Here is a 23360-nt window from a genome sequence, read left to right as displayed (position 1 = left end):
ATGTAAGTTTTGTATTTTAAACAAATGAAAAATGAAAATATATGTTTAAATTTCCAGATTGCGTGTTATGGCGACATCCAACATTGTTATACTCCAAAGAAAACATCACATCGCCGCTCACTTCGCTCAGCTCAGAAGCTTTGCAAGCGGAAGCTTTGAAGCTGTTTAAGGTACATACATACATATAATCACGTCTATATCCATTGCGGGGTAGACAGAGCCAACAGTCTTGTTAGGACTGATAGGCCACGTTCAGCTATTTGGCTTTAAGATAGAATTGAGATTACTATCAAGGTGCGTTTAAATTTGATTTGTTTCACTGAGTGGCCAAACGATATTCGTTATTGGATTGCACTACTTGTGTTAAGTTTGAAGAAAATCCCTCAATGGCACCTTGAATGAATGTCGTAAAAGGCGACTAAAAGGTAGGCTTATAAACTTGGGATTCTTATAGGCGATGGGCTAGCAATCTGGCACTCAATTCTGTCAGTAATCCAATCATCTCAACGTGGCCTATCAGTCTTTATAAGACTGTTGGCTCTATCTATTCCGCAAGGGATTAGCAGTGATAATATGTGTATAACATATTGAATTTATAGTATTTATTACAATGGAAATCGCCTTTTACGATATCCATGAGAAAGAGATTGAGTGATCTTCTTTTTTCTATTGGTAACGGGAACCACACGACATCTGTGTGTCAACCCTTATCCCATTATTTGGGTTCGGATCTCCTCATTAATTTGCGCCAGGTTACTCTGTCCTGGGCTGTCACATCGGGAAGTTCTTGAGGTGCACGACCACCAGGTCAATAGTTGTATGATCTCATCTATACTAATATTATAAAGCCGAAGAGTTTGTTTGTTTGAACGCGCTAATCTCAGGAACTATTAGTTTGAATTGAAACACTCATTTTGTGTTAAATAGACCATTGATCGAGGAAGGCTTTAGGCTATATAACATCACGCTGCAACTATTAGGAGCGAAGAAATAACGGAGAATGTCACAAAAAAAACGGGGTAAAATTATTCATCCTTGAGGGCTCCAATGATGCCCGAAATAACCATTTCACGCGGACGAAGTCGCGGGCACGGCTAGTGCGTAAACGAGCTCCCGTTTCCCCCCCGGCAGTGCGTGCAGCTGTTCATGTCGGTGGCGGTGGAGCAGGCGGGCATCGACTACCACGTGGTGCTGGCGCAGAACGCGCTGCAGCAGTGCCTGGAGGCGCGCGCGCTGCAGGCCGAGCTGCTGGCCGCCGCGTGCCGCCAGACGGCGCCGCACGCGGGCAAGCCGGGCGTGCAGGTAACGCCGCACGCGCACGCCGCTAGGCTTGCTAAGGCCGCCAAGCTTAAGAATGTAAGTGCTGTTGAGTTTTTTTTTTTTGGTGGGCGGTGTGTGTAGTGGTCTTTGGTGGGCGTAGTAGGATCAAAAATTCAAAATTCAAAATTTTTATTCATTATTATAGGATACTATATATCGCTTAATAATTGTCGTATGGTTTAACAACATTGGTTGACGTCAAATAAATTACTTAAAAACTAAGTTTACTGCCGCTTCCAAGGCGTCAGTGCAGAAGAAGCGGTAACAAACTGCACTGCAGCATTTTCTTCAACAACGTCAACTTCACAATATTAAATTTAAACTTAGAATAGAGATAATAGATCGAGTTTGATATTTTTGATGTTTTGGTGGGCGGTATGTTAGTATTCTTTGGTGGGCGTAGTAAGATCGAGTTTGATATTTTTGATGTTTTGGTGGGCGGTGTGTTAGTATTCTTTGGTGGGCGTAGTAGGATCGAGTTTGATATGTTTGATGTTTTGGTGTGCGGTGCGTTAGTATCTTTGGTGGGCGGTGCGTAAGATCGAATATGATATTTTTGATGTTTTGGTGGGCGGTGCGTTAGTATTCTTTGGTGGGCGGTGCGTAAGATCGAATATGATATTTTTGATGTTTTGGTGGGCGGTGCGTTAGTATTCTTTGGTGGGCGGTGCGTAAGATCGAATATGATATTTTTGATGTTTTGGTGGGCGGTGCGTTAGTATTCTTTGGTGGGCGGTGCGTAAGATCGAATATGATATTTTTGATGTTTTGGTGGGCGGTGTGTAGGATTGATATGGGGTCGTTTTTGGTATGTGTGAGTGAGAATTATTTATTTAATGTTAACTTGTTACTTGTTATAATACAAGTTTGAGTTACCATTCAATATCTTAGATAGTACGTGGAAAATGTACGTAATATATTTAAAGTTTTTTTTTTTTAAGAAATTTGCAAAAAACTAGAAAACCTAATAGAATTATAATAAAAAAAGACCACTACTCTCTGCCCTCTTAACATAACTAATTAAAGTGTATCTGAAATAATAATAATTATATTTTAAACATATTCCCCCAACTTCTTGCGCCCATAATTCCTTATTGATTAAGTTCCCTAAGTATTTTGTTATATGGATCAAAAATTATAATTTCAGAAACACTTGTTTATTTTTTGTTTGCTGTTTATTGTACGGATAACTTTCATGAATGAATTGTTCATTAAAGTTATTCAAGTAACAACTTCATATATAGCATGGCTTTTGATGTAATAATTAAAAAAAAAACAATAATCATTGAATAATAAAAAACATCCATGCTAACGGAAATAAGACATTTTTTTATAGCAAATTCTATGTTTATTCCTTTAAACTTCAACTCACGTTAATTTTAAGCTTCATATTATTCGCAGAGCTTCAGCTATGCGTAGCTTTCAAGCTTTTCTCATATGTCATCATATCACGGGTTCTTTACATTGTACATAATAGTGATATATATATATCATACTTATATATAAGTATCTTTAATAGTAATTGATTTGCTCATACATGTTTAATTTTTTTTTACATGACACATTAATGTCATCTGTCAATGTCAATTAAATCTTAAGGTTGAGTAAGCTTGTTTTTCAGAATAAATATTAGCTGAGAATTTTTAAATGATATTTACATGTGTGAGCAACGTCTTATTCTCAAATAACGACAAATATTACATTAAAATAATATATATGTATAAGATAACACATTAAATTCTGTTCCTGTTACTCTTACAACATAATTAAAAAAAAAATACAATACCTTCAAAATTCTCTACAATGATTCAGTATAGAATTTTGGCAGTTTTATTTTAGCAAAGTGTAATTTGAGAATAAGTTTTTCATCGTTCAAACCACAAACGGTTAAGATTTTTGTCATTAAATTGAACAAAAATCCAAGTCAAATTACTTTAACACGCATATTTCCAAAGAAACTTATTGTTGATAAAATGTAAATATCAACCAATGAGATGAAGTTCGTGTTATCAATGGAGTGCTCTGATTGGTTGGCGTAACACATCCTGGTTTCTTTGAGAATTTTGTACACTATTTAGATTAGATAGCTTTAAAACTAACATATAATCTGCGTATACACTAACAAACCATGATATGTAGATATTAAGCTTTGAGTGTTGCTATATTCAACGCTAAGGAGCGATCAATTTGGAATTGTGGTATGTAATTGGCTTCGTCGAAACGCTAAAATGTAAGAGAGTACTGTATAAATTGGATTAGAAATAAGGGAATTTTATTCCAATTTGATCTTTGTGTTATGGCAACATTGATTTACTGTGACGCTTAGGTTTTTCAAAATTGCGGTGCGAATATGTGCAACGCAGTGTTATAATAGCAACTGACTGACACATTATGTGCTCTATAATGTGCAATAAATGATGTCTGTGCTTTTAACAAATTTGGTTATATTTGTCTAAAATGTAATAATAATTTTTGATAAAATTATAAATTGCAACGCTGGAACGATTACAGTTTTTTTTAAAGACATATTTCGTTTATAGTTCACACAAAGATTTCTTTTTTTGTGAAACGAGACCATTTTCTCCGTAATGTTATGGTTGAAACAAAATTCATCGTATTGTGACGTCATCAATTAGTACTGCTACAAAAACCTAAGTTACACAATACACGTAAAATATTATGATCTTAGTAAACTCAAAGTAAAAAATATAATTTTTTTTGTTTTTACGTTTTAACACCTATTAAATACTTACCTGCTTTTACTTTTGAATCAGTATTAAACTCATAGCTACTAAGTTCATGTAAAACAGTGACGTGCATTGCCTACAATTTTTCGATAAATATTTCGAGCAGTATCTTAAATAATCAATTATGTTTTTGTCATACCATTTGAACTTTTCTATTCATGCGCGTCACTGATTTGAACTATTTATATTTTTAATGTTGCCATAACAAAGACGGTTTGTTTCGTTGCGTACTTTCAAATGGAATGTTGGTGTAAATTTTCCCCCCATATTATATTTTTTATTTTCGAAAAGTTCCAAGAATGTCTTCCCCCGCCCTTTAGATTTAGGGAATGTTTCCATCTCTTTCATCCACTCTATCATAGCTAGTTCCTTCGCACTCTCAATCTCCTTTGTAATGAAAGGTTGATGTTGCATTTAGTCTGTTATTTTAAATTATCATAAGTGTATAAACTCCTTATATTGCGGGAGGTAAGTGTGTAGGAGTAAGTTTAAGTCACACCCAAGTATAACAGCATAATTGAAAAATGGAAATTACCCGCAAATAGTATTCAAAAACATGTGTTACTTTTTATGTCGCATTTGTGCGATTTTATGATAAAATTATAGATAAACAAATTATAATAATATCTTAACACATAGTGCTTTAGGTACTCGAATTGAAACAATTTAATTTTTATTCCAATTGTTTAAATAAAATTATTAAATATATACTGGAGAAATTATACATATTGAGTTATACTCGAAACAATAATTTTTAATAAATACTTAAAAACATCTAACACGTAGGCCAATTAGAAAAAGTGTGTTTCTCATCATGTTCTGGCCGGGAAACTGAGAAATTAATTCTAATATCTAATTTCTTAGTTTCTCTATTGCCTATAACACTATAATGTATTTTTATAACTATTTATTGCAAAGGTCAGCCGGCAACGTTGTGAATAAAAACCACTAAACCCGTTTACTCACTTAGGTTAGAAAATGGACCCCGCTGAACGAAGACGCACTGTGATCATCATCATTTTTTTAATTCATTCATAATTTTGAAATTAGGCAATGTCTATTTGTCCACGATGTAGATTTATGATATCTATATTTGTAAATTGACGTCCGGTGAAAATGCTGCATTGTAGTTTGTTCCGCCGCTTCTACATATGCGCTTTGGAAGCGGTAGTACATATAATTAAATTCATTTAACGTCAATAAGTGATACCTTGTATCCAATAAAAAAAAATTCTATTCTATTCTAAAGAAAAAACTAAAAAAATAACAAATAAAACAAAAACTACATTTTATACTACCATATAAAAATCAGATTTTTATGCAGTTATACTTACTATTCCTTCACACTACCTTTATTACCTTAAGAACCTGTAAATATATACCTTCTGGATGGGTTTAAAACGGTCTTAGGGTACACATAACTTGTCACAAAACACTATCATCGCACACGCCTTTAACATAACGTGGGTTTTCCGTCTATTTCTTATACTCGGGGTACACACAAATATATATTGATGCAATTCTTTATTGCTGATTTCAGGAAAAAACTTGTAAATTAAGTTAATAAGAATAATAGTCAACTATTTAAATTTAATGAATGACCTAATAACATTATTTAAACAGTATCACAAATAAAATAAATTGATAACCTTGAACATGTTTGCAATTTCAGCTGTCGACTAAAAGCCTTAAAAATTTTTGCTTACTAGTCCTTTAAAAAACCGATGTTCCGTACTCTTGTAAAGGTTGCGAGAGTCAGATGGGAGAAGATCGTGTTTAAAGCTGATTTAAAAAATAAATGTTTAACTCCTGTCTTAGCAGACGCTTTAAATCTTACAGAGTACAGTACAAATTATACTGAAAAACAATAAAAGTAATTATATTTCTTGGTATTAACTTGCAAAACGCCGGCAGATACTCGAGTACATTTAAATAAAACAGTATAAATTTACTTTTTTATAAGAACTTGTCATTAAGTAATTTAAAGCCCACCTAGCACACTCAAACTCAATACAGTACAAGATTATTTTAAAAATTTCATAGAAATACCCACTTCAATATGATACTTACTTAATACAATGTGAATTACACCAGCACTTGAGGAAAAATACCCAATACAGTATAAATAATACCTATAAGTATCAACAAGAACTCCTATCTAAAATGTAACTTAATGTATGGCTTCAATTTTTGTATTTCCACATTTGTATTCTTGTGAAAAAGCGCACTTAAGAACATACCTCTAATACAGTAAAAATGAGATTTACAAGTTGTCTCCACTTAAAATAATTCTATTTAAAGTCCCTGCACACCGATTCAGTACATAATATCTTATAAGTAGTTCCCACTTAAATTTACTTAATATATAATAATACACTTATCAAAATAAACTACCGCTGTACAAATAAGATTTGACAAGTATTCCCCACTTACAAGTTACTTATTATAAACCCCCCATCACACATAACAAAATAAATACATACGAGTAGTCCCCCACTTACAAGCTACTTATTATAAACCCCCCATCACACATAACAAAATAAATACATACGAGTAGTCCCCACTTAAAGTAACTTAATATAAAGCCCCCCGCACACACCAACATTTCATTTGTACAGCAACTGCTGCTATGCGCGACTCAGTCGCTGTTCACGTGCGACACTGGCGCCGCCTCGGTCGCCGGCGACAACAAGAGCGGCGATATGCAGCAGAACTCTGCGGGGTCGCCCAGTTCTATACAGGTAAACAGGGTAATTTTTAATTATAAAGGAGCTAAAAGTGGATTTTAGACCTAACAAAGGAATTCAATTAATGCAGGTACTTTTAGATTTTCCATTGTGAATAGAAAGCGCCGGTATGACTATTCTAAGTTTGGCAAAATGGCCGCCGTGTACGGGAAGAGACAGTAATTTCAATTTGATCATAATTGTCATTGCTTAAAATGTTATTGGGATAAGTATTTCGCAATAGTTATACGAGTATGTATGATTATCTGGTCTGTATTATTTTTTACTTATATGTCAAAATGGGTGAATAGTGTCAACAAAAATTTACTTAACTTTATTACTTAAAAAAATCCTAATATTGAGTTTCGACCATTGCACTGTACCGTACAATGAAAGTTTGATGTTATTTTCGTGAAGTAAATAAACAAAATTCCTGTATTAAAATAAATCATATGAGAAAGGCGAAGGCACAGAATAATACGTAACAATAAGTTAATAAAATGTTGTTTTTTTTTATGTTTTATGAGTTTATTGGCAAAGGAGAAGTTTAAGAGGAAAGACCTAGAAAGGCTAAAGACAATAGTAAACTAACGGTGAAGAAGGAGGTTTAATATATTTTTTTTCATGACGACCTCTGTCTTGTCATTGAACTTAGCCGTAGATATTGATCTCTTTTGGATTTCATTGGATGTTGAGTCATTATATTTTGCGAGGGAATACCGGGTATTCCCATCCGAATTCCCAGATAGAAAAAATAATTAGCAATACATACAGTTACGTCTATATCCCTTGCGGGGTAGACAGAGCCAGCACGCAGGCCACGTTCAGCTGTATAGATTAATGAAATTGAGATTCAAATAGTGACAGGTTGCTAGCCCATCGCCTACAAGCAATATGTGGAATTTATACAATGTGTATTTATTTATGTTTTTCCTTATGTATTATGACTAAAGATCGGAATAGGTAGATTGAATTGGGGTCAATGAACTAAAATATATATATTATTATGGACATGCCTCCGTCCGGGATTGCGGGAATTGTAAATTATTTAGATTTTTTCCGGAAGTTTTACAAGTGGGATGAAGAATTTATTAGTGGTAGCTGTTTTCCCTCGACTTCGTTCACGTAAATTGTAGTCCTATGTTACCCGCGGACAATGTAGTTCACTGTAAGTGTAAGTACTGAAATGGAATCCCGGTAAAGAGGCTTATCCGTGTTATGCTTTCTATGGTAATTCATGATGCAAGTACATAAAATCAATCTACCTATTCCGATCTCTGATTATGACATAACGGCCTCTGTGGCTCAGCGGTAGTACGCTTGTCCGTGACACCGGAGGTCCCGGGTTCGAATCCCGGTCAGGGCATGATGAGAAAAGAACTTTTTCTGATTGGCCTGTGTCTTGGATGTTTATCTATATAAGTATTTATTATAAAACATATTATCGTTGAGTTAGTATCTCGTAACACAAGTTTCGAACTTACTTCGAGGCTAACTCAATCAGTGTAATTTGTCCCGTATAAATTTATTTATTTATGGTACATTCCAGGCGCCCCTCCTCTCGGTGGACTGCAAGAGCAACCCGCCCACGTACAGCTTTGTCCAGGGCTGGCAGCTGTTGGCCCTGGCCGTCAGTCTGTTCGTGCCCAAGAACAACAGGCTGCTGTGGTATTTGAAGCTACATATTAGCAGGCATTCGGATACTAAGTGAGTATTTGTATTATCCTCCTCAGTCCTGACGCCCCGTACAGGCGCATTATATTATTTTAATGTAATAAGGTAAAGTAAATTTTCATAATATTTTCTAATTAATGGATATCTTTCTATTCTTTCGTTTAGTTTAGTAGTTAATTTAAAAATATAGAAAAAAAAACTTTTCATCGATTTTGCATTTTCTGCATATTTCGTGACGGCGAAAACGGCTCAATAGCAAATTACATAATAATCGGTAAAGTAGTTTTGAAACTTTTCGTTGCAAACAATAATTCATTTATTTTTCACTTCTCAATATGTATGTATATACATACATATAATCACACATTTTTTCCTAGAAGCAGAGACTACATCTTTCCAATTGCCACGATCTCTTCGCTTCATCCACATTCATAATATATAACTAAATTCAAAATAAATTGTTCACCAGAACGGAATGCGGCAAATACGCGGCGTACTGCGCACGCGCACTGGAGCGCACCATACGTAACGGAGGGCGAGAGGACAAACCTTCTAGGATGGAAGTTCTCTCTATACTGCTGAAGAACCCCTATCATCACTGCTTGCCACACGCGATACCTGTGCATATGCTCAACAATACTTATCAGGTGAACGAAATAATCTCTTTTACATCTTATCACTTGATATAGTACCAGAGTCAACAGTATTGAAAAGACTGATAGGCCACGTTCAGCTGTATGGCTTAATGATATAACATCTAGGTATACTAATATTATAAAGCTGAAGAGTTTGTTTGTTTGTTTGTTTGAACGCGCTAATCTCAGAAAACAACTTATCAAAATGGCTTTAGACTATATAACATCACGCTGCAACTATTAGGAGCGAAGAAATAATGGAAAATGTGAAAAAAAAAACGGGGTAAATTATTCATCCTTGAGGGCTTTAATGATGCCTAAAATAACTATTCCACGCGGACGAAGTCGCGGGCACAGCTAGTTTATTTATAAAATAATCGTAGAGTTAATAAAATATTGAGATAAAATTAAATTTCCAGGTGGTAAGTTTCGACGGTTCGACGACGGTGGAAGAGTTCTTATCAACTTTAAGCACAGAGCTCGGCTGCCGAGACACCGCCACTTCGGGCTTTGCTCTGTTCAGCGACGATCCCATTGAGAAGGACTTGGAGCATCACATTAAACCTGATAAAAAGGTACTACGTTTAATACGAAGGATTCTTAATTTTTAATCAGGGCGAGAAAATCATGTTTAATTGTTTATATATTTTGTTCGTTAATTCTTTACACTTTAAGTACAGTTAACTACAGATAAACTGAATGCTCAATGGTTTAAGTTTGAATGAATAGGGAGTTATGTTTCTCTGTGGACAACTCTTAAAAAATCTTCTTGAAATTTCTTAAACTTTTATTAAAAAGATAAACGATACTTACGATAAAATAAGTGGACAGATAAATTGTGTCAAGCAAGGTCGGAAAATAAAATGTAATGAACTAAAATTTTCAAAATAGTTTAGTTATCAGTGTTAAAACTACGTTACAGTTTTTCTATGACTAAGATTTGAATTAATAAAGACTTAATACATCATATAAGATTACTAATTTAGATTTCTGTTTCAGTTATGCGACGTGATATCGAAATGGGAGACGGCGTTGCGCGAGAAAGGCTCGGGAAAGTTCGAGAATTCTCGCGTAATCCGACTGACTTACCGCAATAGATTGTACTTTAAGAATTCAGTGAGAACCGAGACTGATAAGGAGAGGCTACTGCTGTGTTATCAGATCAATCAGCAAGGTGAGAAACACTACTTAATTTTAGTTTATTTTATGTTAAATTAAGTAATGTTCATAGTTTGGAAATTCTTGCGGTATTCAACTGATTTGCTGGAATAGAGAATTCAGTTATAACTGAGACTCATAAGGAGATGTTATTGCGTATTAGATAGTGTTATTAGATCGATCAGCAAAGTGAGAAACACTACTTAATTATTTTTATTTATGTTAAGAGGAGCGATACGGAGCGTTCTGGCGTTGCTTATTTGTCCTACAATAATTCACTATACTTAATTCAGGAATTTCTCTAATCAGCGACAAAGAAAATGAGTATTTATTCTATAAAATATATTTCCTATTGAAAATTTACTTAAATTAATTGACTTCTGATGCCTAGAAAGTAATAATAAGAAAAAAACTATAATAAGAAATATATATATATGGCTCCTAATTAAACAGTGAAGTGAGAAACGCTACTTAATTTTCCTGGGCCACATTTCTTTTTACTTTTTTCCCCTTTGTTTATAGATTACTTATTTAAAATTTGAAGCTGAGAATTGTTTTTGTTTATATTCGTCAGTGGTGGCGGGCCGCTTCCCCGTGAGCCGCTCGCTGGGCGCGGAGCTGGGCGCGCTGATGGCGCAGCTGGAGCTGGGCGACCAGCCGCCCGCCGCGCACGCGCAGCCGCTCGCGCACCGCTTCTACCCCTACCGCTACCGCGCCGGCCTCACTACCGACCAGCTCAGGTAATAATCATAATTCTTTTTTCCTTGAATATGGTTACAGTACATACTACTCTGTCAAGAAAGTAGCGGGAAAAGATCAATAATACACAAACTGTTTGTTATTCATCCAAATTTATTTTATCACCTTCAAAATATGCTCCTTTAGAAACGATACACTTACGCCAACGAATAATCCAATCATCAAAACATTTTTTAAACGCTGTTTCCGGAATTGAGGTCAGTTCTCGCCGCGAATTCTCTTTTATGTCTTCTACCGATTGAAAACGGGTGCCACGAAGTGGTAATTTGAGTTTAGGAAAAAGAAAAAAGTCGGCTGGAGCCATATCTGGTGAATATGGTGGTTGCTCGATGGTATTTGTTGAGTGTTTGGTTAAAAATTCGTTCACAATGATGGCCTTGTGCGAAGGTGCATTATCATGGTGCAAAATCCAAGAATTTTCTTTCCACAAATCTGGCCTTTTTCGTCGGATTTGCTCTCTTAAACGCCGCATAACACTCAAATAATATTCCTTATTTACCGTTTGACCTTCCGGCAAGAATTCCGAGTGCACAACACCGCGATAGTCAAAGAAAACAGTCAACATGACTTTGACTTTTGAACGACTTTGGCGTGGTTTTTTCGGTTTCGGTTCAGTTGGAAGGCGCCACTCCGAAGCTTGTTGACTAGTTTGCATGTCAAACTCGTAAACCCACGTCTCGTCACCAGTAACAATGCGTTTCATGAATGTTGGGTCGGAATTGACTCGTTCTAGCATGTCCTCAGCGACTCTCATGCGATTGAGTTTTTGAAAAAATTCAGGTCTTTTGGGACTAGCCGAGCGGCAACATGTTTCATACCCAAATTATGAGTTAAAATGGTACGGATCGACTCGTGAGATACAGAAAGTTCGGTGGCTATCTCTCTCAAAGTTGAATGAGGATTTTCAGTCACTATTTCCTTCACTTTTGCGATGTTAACTTCAGTTGCAGACGTTGATGGCCTACCAGAGCGAGGCAAATCTTCCATCACATCTCGACCGCTTTTGAACGCTTTGTACCACTCATAAGCACGAGTTTTTGATAAAGTCGATTCACCGTAAGCCTTCTGTAACATTTTCAGTGACTCCGAACACGATATTCCATTGGCAATGCAAAATTTAAGACAAACTCTTTGTTCGATGTTTTTATCCATTATGAAATTAGCAATACACACTAGATATGATATAACTAAAAATAGCACTGTATTTAATGTAAACAACAGATGCAACTCAAACTCCGCGCCAAAATGGAAAACAGTTGTGCCAATCTAACAACAACAAAAAAAAAACAAAAATTTGAATTTGGAACCATAAATAAATAATCCATTCCCGATACTTTTCTGACTGAATGTATATACACACATATTAGCAGGTCTACATCGCTCGAGGGGTGGACAGAGATAGCTATCTTGAAAACACTGGTAGCCCACGTTCGGCTGTTTGGCTTGATGATACAATTGAGATTTATATAGTGACACGTTGTTAGCCCGTCGCCTAATCGCATTTTTAGACTTCCATGGGATAGAGATGGAGTGTTCTATTCTTTTTTTGTTGGTGCCGGGAACCACACGGCACACACATTGTAACAATGTAATTGAGACTTAATAAGTGAGAAGTCTTAAAAATATAGGAGAATATGTGATTCATATGAAACATATGTTATATATTTTTCAAGTTTTAAGAAACATTCTGCCGTCATAAGAAAAGCAGTTTTTTTTTTGCTCATAATAAGAGCATGTAAATTTTATCTTGATTTAAATTTACCTTAAAACGGATACAATACGTACAAGTCTGGTCTGAATTTGGTTGTGCAGTTCAGATAAAAACTTCATATAAAAACCTGACTTAATCAACCCAGGATCCAATCAAAAGCCGCCCCTGGTCTATAGAGGTGAGGATGTAACCTGGGCTAACGCGAAGTGGAAGTGGACTTCAATAAGTAGAATGTAACTATGTATCAGACAATTAGGAAAACGATTTATTTTCAAAATTAAATATTTTATTTTTATTCATTATTATGGGACACTTCATATCACTTAAAAATTGTCATATCTTTTGGTTTTCAACAACATTGGTTGACGTTGAAACTAAGTTTACCCGCTTCAGTTAACTTAGTTTTAAGTAATTTATTGCACAACAAACTGCACTGCAGCATTTTCTTTAACAACGACAACTTCACAACTATCCAAACGTATAATAGAAATGTGTGTTGTGATCTTTGTTTGATACATTCTGTGACTTCTATGAAATAAAAAAAATAAATAAAAAGTAATAACTTCTGCTCATCTACTTAGTTTAAATAACAATAATATTTTTACAGGGACATTGAAGAAACATTGCGGTCGAAATGGGCCGCGTTGAAAGGGCGAAGTACGGCGGATTGCGTCAGAATATACCTCAACTGTACGAGGAAGTGGCCGTTCTTCGGTGCTACGCTGTTCCAAGCGAGGGTAAGTAACATACATACATACATACATAAAATCACGCCTCTTTTCCGGAGGGGTAGGCAGAGGGTGAGTAACAATGAATTCGAAGACATTATCCCATTAAGTTCTATCTACATACATACTTATATATGGTCACGTCTATATCCCTTGCGGTTAGACAGAGCCAACAGTCTTGAAAAGACTGAATGGCCACGTTCAACTATTTGGCTTAATGATAGAATTGATAGTTAAAATAGTGACAGGTTGCTATTGTTAAGTTCTATCTAATATTATTTAATAACTAGCTGTCCCGGCAAACGTTGTTTTGCCATATAAATATTTTTTTTGTAATTTCTAGTAGAAAATAATAATGTTAAGGGTGGATAAAACTTATCACTAAGGAGTATGAAAAATAGATGTTGGCCGATTCTCAGACCTACTCAATATGCTCACAAAATGTCATGAGAATCTGTCAAGCCGTCTCGGAGGAGGAATTTCATATAATCACTTCTACTTCCCATGCGGAGTATACAGAGCCGACAGTCTTTTAACGACTGAAATTGTTTTTTCATTCATTCATATATAAATTATTTACAAATGTTGAAAAAGTGCTCACAGAAATCAAATTCATCGATAATTTTGGAATATGAAGAACATCCTTGATAGTATTTTCTTCATTTTGAATACCGTTCAGATAAAAATTTCCTTTTGGCTAGGCTATTTGACAAAGTTCTAAAAACTAATTTAGGGTATTTATTTATTTATAAGGAGCCCTAAAAAATACTTTTCTGTCTTTAGCTATTTTATAAAAAAGTCCAAAAAGAAAATGCAATATTCAAATATGCCGCCAAAACGCGACTTTTAGCAATATGGCGGCCATGGCATGCAGTGACGTACATTTCGCATAAATATCATACAGAGCTTGTTGGTGTTTCGAATAGTTTTGATTTTCTCTTGTTTTATTTAACTTGTGCCACGTCATGTGTGTGAAAATTATTAAAATCAGTTCCTATAAATGTTGTGCAGTGCCTCAATGCACTAATACAACAATAAAAACTCTTACGAAACTGTATTTTTCTGTGCCGATGGATTTGAATATTCGCAAGAAGTGATTTCAGCTTGCTCGGCGTAATCCTCATGATGTATCACCAAAAACACGTCCTCATTTTTTTAAGACCACTTTGATGTGAGTATTTACGATGATAAGTTCTTATTATTCGGCAGCATAGAAATCTGGATTATCTTTGAAGAAGACGCCAACCATTATTGCGTCCACTTTTGGTAGGTTTCGACTGTCAGCTTTCTCGAAATTGGTTTCCATTGTTAAATACCTATGTTATCTGAGCAATCCTGAGCGATAAAACACTTATAAAATCTTGAAAAAAAAACAGCGAACACCAAGGAACGGTACGATCCACAGAATTTTTATGCGTAATCTACGTCATAATAGAAACAGCCAATCACGGTCGTTTTAATCACGTGACAGCTGCTTAATAAAACCTAATTTACGGAGACGGATTTTGTTAAAATAATGCAATATTTTTATTTCGCGTTATTACAAATCGCTCCAAAAAAATAATATTAAGACTGATGTCATAAAAAAAATGTATATTTTTATTACAGTCAAATAGCCTATTATTGCATTTTCATTAGGGGTTACTTCTGCAGCTAACTCATTGCGACGATTGGCTTCTTGCAAGAGCTTTGTTTTTATTTCCTCTAGCGCAATCTCTTTGCCATAATTATCTATCGCCATGATCAAGGGACCATATTCCGGCGTTAGCCCGCTCAATAAAATAGAAATAATCCTGAAATTGACGCGTTGATATTGGCAAGTTGCTGTGATAGAAACAACACTTTGGATATACATATCCAGAACTTTGAGACTGTGGAGAAGTACACTTCTCCACAGTCTCAAAGTTCTACAATTTGCATTGCCAAAGCGTTCTCTGAAGAGATATTTTACGACCCCAACCGTTGTCTTCATAACCTTTTTCTAAACTATACCAAGCCGCTGTCAGTATCAGCACACAATAATATAGTCACATCTGTATCTCTTGCGGGGTAGACAGAGTCAACAGTCTTGAAGAGACCGATAGGCCACGTTCAGCTGTTTGGCTTTATGACAGAATTGAGATTCAAATAGTGACTAGCTTGCTAGCCAATCGCCTAAAATAAGTATCCCAAATTTATAAGCCTATTCCCTAGTCACCTTTAATAACATCCATGGAAAATAAGATAGAGTGGTCCTATTCTTTTGTAATATTGGTGCCGGGAACCACACGGCTTACATCTCGCAATGTGTGGCAGATAAAGCAGCCGGACCTGTCCATGGTGTGGCTGGCGGTGAGCGAGGAGGGCGTGGCGGTGCTGGAGCTGGCGTCCATGGCGGTGCTGCGCCGCTACGCGCTCAGCTCCATCGGGCTGTTCGGGGGGCTGCAGGTGGGTGTGGGGCACTGTCTGCTGCTGGGGAGCACACAGGGCGGGGGGTGCTGGAGCTGGCGTCCATGGCGGTGCTGCGCCGCTACGCGCTCAGCTCCATCGGGCTGTTCGGGGGGCTGCAGGTGGGTGTGGGGCACTGTCTGCTGCTGGGGAGCACACAGGGCGGGGGGTGCTGGAGCTGGCGTCCATGGCGGTGCTGCGCCGCTACGCGCTCAGCTCCATCGGGCTGTTCGGGGGGCTGCAGGTGGGTGTGGGGCACTGTCTGCTGCTGGGGAGCACACAGGGCGGGGGGTGCTGGAGCTGGCGTCCATGGCGGTGCTGCGCCGCTACGCGCTCAGCTCCATCGGGCTGTTCGGGGGGCTGCAGGTGGGTGTGGGGCACTGTCTGCTGCTGGGGAGCACACAGGGCGGGGGGTGCTGGAGCTGGCGTCCATGGCGGTGCTGCGCCGCTACGCGCTCAGCTCCATCGGGCTGTTCGGGGGGCTGCAGGTGGGTGTGGGGCACTGTCTGCTGCTGGGGAGCACACAGGGCGGGGGGTGCTGGAGCTGGCGTCCATGGCGGTGCTGCGCCGCTACGCGCTCAGCTCCATCGGGCTGTTCGGGGGGCTGCAGGTGGGTGTGGGGCACTGTCTGCTGCTGGGGAGCACACAGGGCGGGGGGTGCTGGAGCTGGCGTCCATGGCGGTGCTGCGCCGCTACGCGCTCAGCTCCATCGGGCTGTTCGGGGGGCTGCAGGTGGGTGTGGGGCACTGTCTGCTGCTGGGGAGCACACAGGGCGGGGGGTGCTGGAGCTGGCGTCCATGGCGGTGCTGCGCCGCTACGCGCTCAGCTCCATCGGGCTGTTCGGGGGGCTGCAGGTGGGTGTGGGGCACTGTCTGCTGCTGGGGAGCACACAGGGCGGGGGGTGCTGGAGCTGGCGTCCATGGCGGTGCTGCGCCGCTACGCGCTCAGCTCCATCGGGCTGTTCGGGGGGCTGCAGGTGGGTGTGGGGCACTGTCTGCTGCTGGGGAGCACACAGGGCGGGGGGTGCTGGAGCTGGCGTCCATGGCGGTGCTGCGCCGCTACGCGCTCAGCTCCATCGGGCTGTTCGGGGGGCTGCAGGTGGGTGTGGGGCACTGTCTGCTGCTGGGGAGCACACAGGGCGGGGGGTGCTGGAGCTGGCGTCCATGGCGGTGCTGCGCCGCTACGCGCTCAGCTCCATCGGGCTGTTCGGGGGGCTGCAGGTGGGTGTGGGGCACTGTCTGCTGCTGGGGAGCACACAGGGCGGGGGGTGCTGGAGCTGGCGTCCATGGCGGTGCTGCGCCGCTACGCGCTCAGCTCCATCGGGCTGTTCGGGGGGCTGCAGGTGGGTGTGGGGCACTGTCTGCTGCTGGGGAGCACACAGGGCGGGGGGTGCTGGAGCTGGCGTCCATGGCGGTGCTGCGCCGCTACGCGCTCAGCTCCATCGGGCTGTTCGGGGGGCTGCAGGTGGGTGTGGGGCACTGTCTGCTGCTGGGGAGCACACAGGGCGGGGGGTGCTGGAGCTGGCGTCCATGGCGGTGCTGCGCCGCTACGCGCTCAGCTCCATCGGGCTGTTCGGGGGGCTGCAGGTGGGTGTGGGGCACTGTCTGCTGCTGGGGAGCACACAGGGCGGGGGGTGCTGGAGCTGGCGTCCATGGCGGTGCTGCGCCGCTACGCGCTCAGCTCCATCGGGCTGTTCGGGGGGCTGCAGGTGGGTGTGGGGCACTGTCTGCTGCTGGGGAGCACACAGGGCGGGGGGTGCTGGAGCTGGCGTCCATGGCGGTGCTGCGCCGCTACGCGCTCAGCTCCATCGGGCTGTTCGGGGGGCTGCAGGTGGGTGTGGGGCACTGTCTGCTGCTGGGGAGCACACAGGGCGGGGGGTGCTGGAGCTGGCGTCCATGGCGGTGCTGCGCCGCTACGCGCTCAGCTCCATCGGGCTGTTCGGGGGGCTGCAGGTGGGTGTGGGGCACTGTCTGCTGCTGGGGAGCACACAGGGCGGGGGGTGCTGGAGCTGGCGTCCATGGCGGTGCTGCGCCGCTACGCGCTCAGCTCCATCGGGCTGTTCGGGGGGCTGCAGGTGGGTGTGGGGCACTGTCTGCTGCTGGGGAGCACACAGGGCGGGGGGTGCTGGAGCTGGCGTCCATGGCGGTGCTGCGCCGCTACGCGCTCAGCTCCATCGGGCTGTTCGGGGGGCTGCAGGTGGGTGTGGGGCACTGTCTGCTGCTGGGGAGCACACAGGGCGGGGGGTGCTGGAGCTGGCGTCCATGGCGGTGCTGCGCCGCTACGCGCTCAGCTCCATCGGGCTGTTCGGGGGGCTGCAGGTGGGTGTGGGGCACTGTCTGCTGCTGGGGAGCACACAGGGCGGGGGGTGCTGGAGCTGGCGTCCATGGCGGTGCTGCGCCGCTACGCGCTCAGCTCCATCGGGCTGTTCGGGGGGCTGCAGGTGGGTGTGGGGCACTGTCTGCTGCTGGGGAGCACACAGGGCGGGGGGTGCTGGAGCTGGCGTCCATGGCGGTGCTGCGCCGCTACGCGCTCAGCTCCATCGGGCTGTTCGGGGGGCTGCAGGTGGGTGTGGGGCACTGTCTGCTGCTGGGGAGCACACAGGGCGGGGGGTGCTGGAGCTGGCGTCCATGGCGGTGCTGCGCCGCTACGCGCTCAGCTCCATCGGGCTGTTCGGGGGGCTGCAGGTGGGTGTGGGGCACTGTCTGCTGCTGGGGAGCACACAGGGCGGGGGGTGCTGGAGCTGGCGTCCATGGCGGTGCTGCGCCGCTACGCGCTCAGCTCCATCGGGCTGTTCGGGGGGCTGCAGGTGGGTGTGGGGCACTGTCTGCTGCTGGGGAGCACACAGGGCGGGGGGTGCTGGAGCTGGCGTCCATGGCGGTGCTGCGCCGCTACGCGCTCAGCTCCATCGGGCTGTTCGGGGGGCTGCAGGTGGGTGTGGGGCACTGTCTGCTGCTGGGGAGCACACAGGGCGGGGGGTGCTGGAGCTGGCGTCCATGGCGGTGCTGCGCCGCTACGCGCTCAGCTCCATCGGGCTGTTCGGGGGGCTGCAGGTGGGTGTGGGGCACTGTCTGCTGCTGGGGAGCACACAGGGCGGGGGGTGCTGGAGCTGGCGTCCATGGCGGTGCTGCGCCGCTACGCGCTCAGCTCCATCGGGCTGTTCGGGGGGCTGCAGGTGGGTGTGGGGCACTGTCTGCTGCTGGGGAGCACACAGGGCGGGGGGTGCTGGAGCTGGCGTCCATGGCGGTGCTGCGCCGCTACGCGCTCAGCTCCATCGGGCTGTTCGGGGGGCTGCAGGTGGGTGTGGGGCACTGTCTGCTGCTGGGGAGCACACAGGGCGGGGGGTGCTGGAGCTGGCGTCCATGGCGGTGCTGCGCCGCTACGCGCTCAGCTCCATCGGGCTGTTCGGGGGGCTGCAGGTGGGTGTGGGGCACTGTCTGCTGCTGGGGAGCACACAGGGCGGGGGGTGCTGGAGCTGGCGTCCATGGCGGTGCTGCGCCGCTACGCGCTCAGCTCCATCGGGCTGTTCGGGGGGCTGCAGGTGGGTGTGGGGCACTGTCTGCTGCTGGGGAGCACACAGGGCGGGGGGTGCTGGAGCTGGCGTCCATGGCGGTGCTGCGCCGCTACGCGCTCAGCTCCATCGGGCTGTTCGGGGGGCTGCAGGTGGGTGTGGGGCACTGTCTGCTGCTGGGGAGCACACAGGGCGGGGGGTGCTGGAGCTGGCGTCCATGGCGGTGCTGCGCCGCTACGCGCTCAGCTCCATCGGGCTGTTCGGGGGGCTGCAGGTGGGTGTGGGGCACTGTCTGCTGCTGGGGAGCACACAGGGCGGGGGGTGCTGGAGCTGGCGTCCATGGCGGTGCTGCGCCGCTACGCGCTCAGCTCCATCGGGCTGTTCGGGGGGCTGCAGGTGGGTGTGGGGCACTGTCTGCTGCTGGGGAGCACACAGGGCGGGGGGTGCTGGAGCTGGCGTCCATGGCGGTGCTGCGCCGATCATACAGGGACACTTGTAGCGGGAGCGATGATTCGGCTCGACCGCCACCAAAGGAATGATCTTCCGCCAGGCTAGGTGTAGTGAAGTGGTAGACGCCTGGAGAACCGCGCGACACACGATGTTGTGTCGAACGTTATGTATATGCTTCCAATCCTTTTTTCACATAGACAAAATACAAAATCTAGTTAGCAGCGTGGCCGTCGCTTACATTTTTGTCATCGTGTTTGCCGACGACGCTGCTAATAATAAATTTTAAATAATAATCATAGACCATAAAACACAACTTAAATAATAATGAAAACACTCATAAACATCTGGAAGATAATATAGATATGTTAAATGATATTTATACACACGCCATACCGCTCCAAAATTTATTTCTCCTCTCACGGGTCTACTGGAAGAGATTTTTTTTGAAATAAGCAGCACCTTTGTACTAGAATTACTGTAATAAATGCTCCTGTATATAATTTTGTGTGCACATATAAATAAATAAATAAATAAATAAACCTAACTTAAACCAATTTATTGTAATTTCCAGGATGATCTAATGATGTTGATTGACGGAGATGACGCCGCTAGTCCTGTGCACAAGATGCTGATCAGTCTCAATAAGCCTAAAGTGAGTATTTTTTTATATTTACAAAAAAACTAAAAACGAGTGATAAACATTTTAATTTAGATTAAATGAATATACTATATATAAGGAATTTAACTAACGTAATTTAATTTATCATACGGGACAAATTACAGAGAAGTCACAACAAGTAAAATTTATATTGATCTAAATTTATATATGTAAAAATATCGTATTAATTTATTACATACATACATACATAAAATCACGCCTCTTTCTTTTTCTTTAATTTATTACATTCGAAAATATTTTTAACTTCTGGAAGAAACATCTTTTGAATTTAGCACAACGGTGTTCATACATTCAGTGCAATGCGTCATCTTTACATTTCAAATCATTGAAACAACATTTGTCCGACAGATGGCAGAGCTGACCCACCTAATAGCGGACTACAAGAACGCGGTGCTGGGGGCGGCGGGCGGCGCGCGCAGCCCCCCGCCGCGCCGCGCCTCCCCCCGCCGCCGCAGCCCCGCGCCCCACGCCTCGCCCGCCACGCTGCCCCACGCCCACTCCCACTCCCACTCCCACTCCCACCACCACACCGGCCACAACACGCTCAACTCGCACACCACCACCATGACCTTGGGCTCGGATAGAAACGCCACTCTGACGCTCAGCTCCCACACGTCCAGCTTCAACCCGGATAGAGTACTATCCCATGGACAGCCGGACATCCTGAAATCCACACCGGATCATCACAGAGCTGATAAGAAGAGGACTCACACGCAAGACAGTGGCGTTGCGTGATTGTGAAACGCGTATCGATAATAGTGTAGCGAAGTGATTGTTGTCGATAATAATGTACGAGTACTATCGATAGTGTTCCACCCGAGACTTTTCGATTGTATACCTCATGTTTTGTAACGTCGGTTCGGCATCAAACTCCATTGCAAATACAACGACGTGTTTAAAAAGAAACTCGTTGCAAACGATAAATTCCCATACGTTCACTTTCAACCACAACGACAAACGGATATCCTTAAATCTACACCCCATCAAGAAGAGGATTCATGCCCCAAATAATGGCGTTGTGTGATTGAGAAAATATCGATAATATTTCTATCGATAAAAGTGCAATTATCGATGTATAAAATCTATCGATAGTGTGCGGACTCGATACCATTCCACCAAAAACAATTCGATTATATACCTCATATTTTGTAGCGTCGGTACGGCCTCGGCTTGTAATTGTTAGGTTAGGTTTAGTTCTATTTGTACAGTCTTGTTTACGTGAACTTCGTTAAAGTCAAATATTATTTTTAATTTGATTTCACTATCTTTGCGACTTCTGCTATTTTTATTCTTGTTCAATAATGATATTGAAATAAATATTAATAATGTGTTCAAAAAAGGAATGAAATAGTCGTCGACGAGTTCATAAGGTGACATTATTATTTACTAAACTTTCACATGTACATGTCTTTTAATTCGAACCACTAAGTTCATGTAAATGGGGCACCTAAAAGTTGCAAATTTTCCGTGCGGCTTATTTATATATAACCTACGTGTGATATGTATGAATGTGTTAATGTTTCTATACAGTCTAAACGCCAATTTTATATGTAGCTATGTATATGTGCAGGGTAAACAAATGTTATGTAGGAAGCTGTTCTGTAGATATATAGTAAACATACACATACACACATTTTCATGACTTCACAGTGACATGCGATAATTTTTAATTGTCATCTCCCCTCTACTCTCTTTCCCGATACCATACAACTTGGGGATTTTCAAGGCAAGAGTGAAAAGGCATTATTTGTATTTGCTTGTTGGTACACGTGTACCAACACGCAAATACAAATAAACTACAAATAACTAAGGTGGTCCTTAGGCCTCATCTTGCTTACCACCGATAGATTAAGGTCAAACACTCAAATTAATTTATAAAAAAAACTGACAGATTATTGATTAATTATTTGATCTTACACACTTTGCCTGCGATTTTTAATTAGGCAATAACAAAGAAGACACTGTCTGTCTGTTTGGATGCACGGCACTGCCTTGAAAATATACATAGTTTAATGTCATACGGGTTTGATCGTAACTGCTTCAAAATTCCCATTTATTTATGTTTAAAATTTTTTTTACAATAATTGCTTGTGTCATCTGACCGTAGGTAAATACTGTCGAATATTATCATGGCATGTAAAGTATTACTTATATGACTGATAATATAATAGGAATAAAGCTAAATTGACATAAATTTTATATTGATTTGTTTTGAAAAATCATCTTTTCACAGTCAAACCTGTCAAAAAATAGACAATTTCTGTCACATTAATCAGAATGATTATCACAAAACCTACGCATGTCTCTTAAACCCTGTCAATTGCAATTAATTTCATATGATACCAGAGCAAAGAAGGGTAATTAGAGCATACATTGATATCGATATTTTCATAATTTTCTAATCAACCATTTGTTATAATTTTGACAAGTCGTCAGCCAATCAGAGCGTAGGATGTTATACAGGCGACTGTGATTGGTCGCTGTATGTGACGTCAAGTTCAACTCGCGTTTAAATGAAATGATTTTAAAGGATTATCGTATAGTTCTTGGTGATAAACTCAATTTTACAGAATTATCATATTTTGATCGTGGTCATATGCGATACTTGGGCTTCTCTTAAAGACGCAACCGATTGAAGAAGTTAATAATAATCTAACAGATTCTTAGTACGGTAACAGCATATCAACCTATCCAAACTCACTGCAAATTCGACTATTGCATGTCATAGAGTTCCACGATGGGTAGCTTGATATGTGGTTGACTGTAGATAGATAGATAAAACTCTTATTGCACCATAAGAGTAAAACATACAAAACACTGTACCTACCAGAAGTAAAA

General features: G+C 42.1%; 1 protein-coding gene across 1 annotated transcript in view; it reads left to right on the top strand.

The window, feature by feature from the left end:
• LOC132902561 (uncharacterized protein CG43867) overlaps positions 1-21463 on the top strand; it is a 358449-nt gene extending 336986 nt beyond the window's left edge. Inside the window, exons 19-30 of the mRNA XM_060948297.1 lie at positions 58-170; positions 1132-1356; positions 6686-6808; positions 8343-8500; positions 8937-9114; positions 9522-9677; positions 10102-10276; positions 10835-11000; positions 13338-13467; positions 15754-15885; positions 20415-20495; positions 20871-21463. Coding sequence (XP_060804280.1) covers positions 58-170; positions 1132-1356; positions 6686-6808; positions 8343-8500; positions 8937-9114; positions 9522-9677; positions 10102-10276; positions 10835-11000; positions 13338-13467; positions 15754-15885; positions 20415-20495; positions 20871-21257 — 2024 coding nt within the window. The 3' untranslated portion in view covers positions 21258-21463. The remainder of the gene's footprint in view (positions 1-57; positions 171-1131; positions 1357-6685; positions 6809-8342; positions 8501-8936; positions 9115-9521; positions 9678-10101; positions 10277-10834; positions 11001-13337; positions 13468-15753; positions 15886-20414; positions 20496-20870) is intronic.
• The last annotated feature ends 1897 nt before the right edge of the window (positions 21464-23360 follow it).

This window comes from Amyelois transitella, chromosome 15 (genome assembly GCF_032362555.1).
Source record: "Amyelois transitella isolate CPQ chromosome 15, ilAmyTran1.1, whole genome shotgun sequence".
NCBI lineage: Eukaryota > Metazoa > Arthropoda > Insecta > Lepidoptera > Pyralidae > Amyelois > Amyelois transitella.
This window is presented reverse-complemented; position numbering and strand designations above follow the sequence as displayed.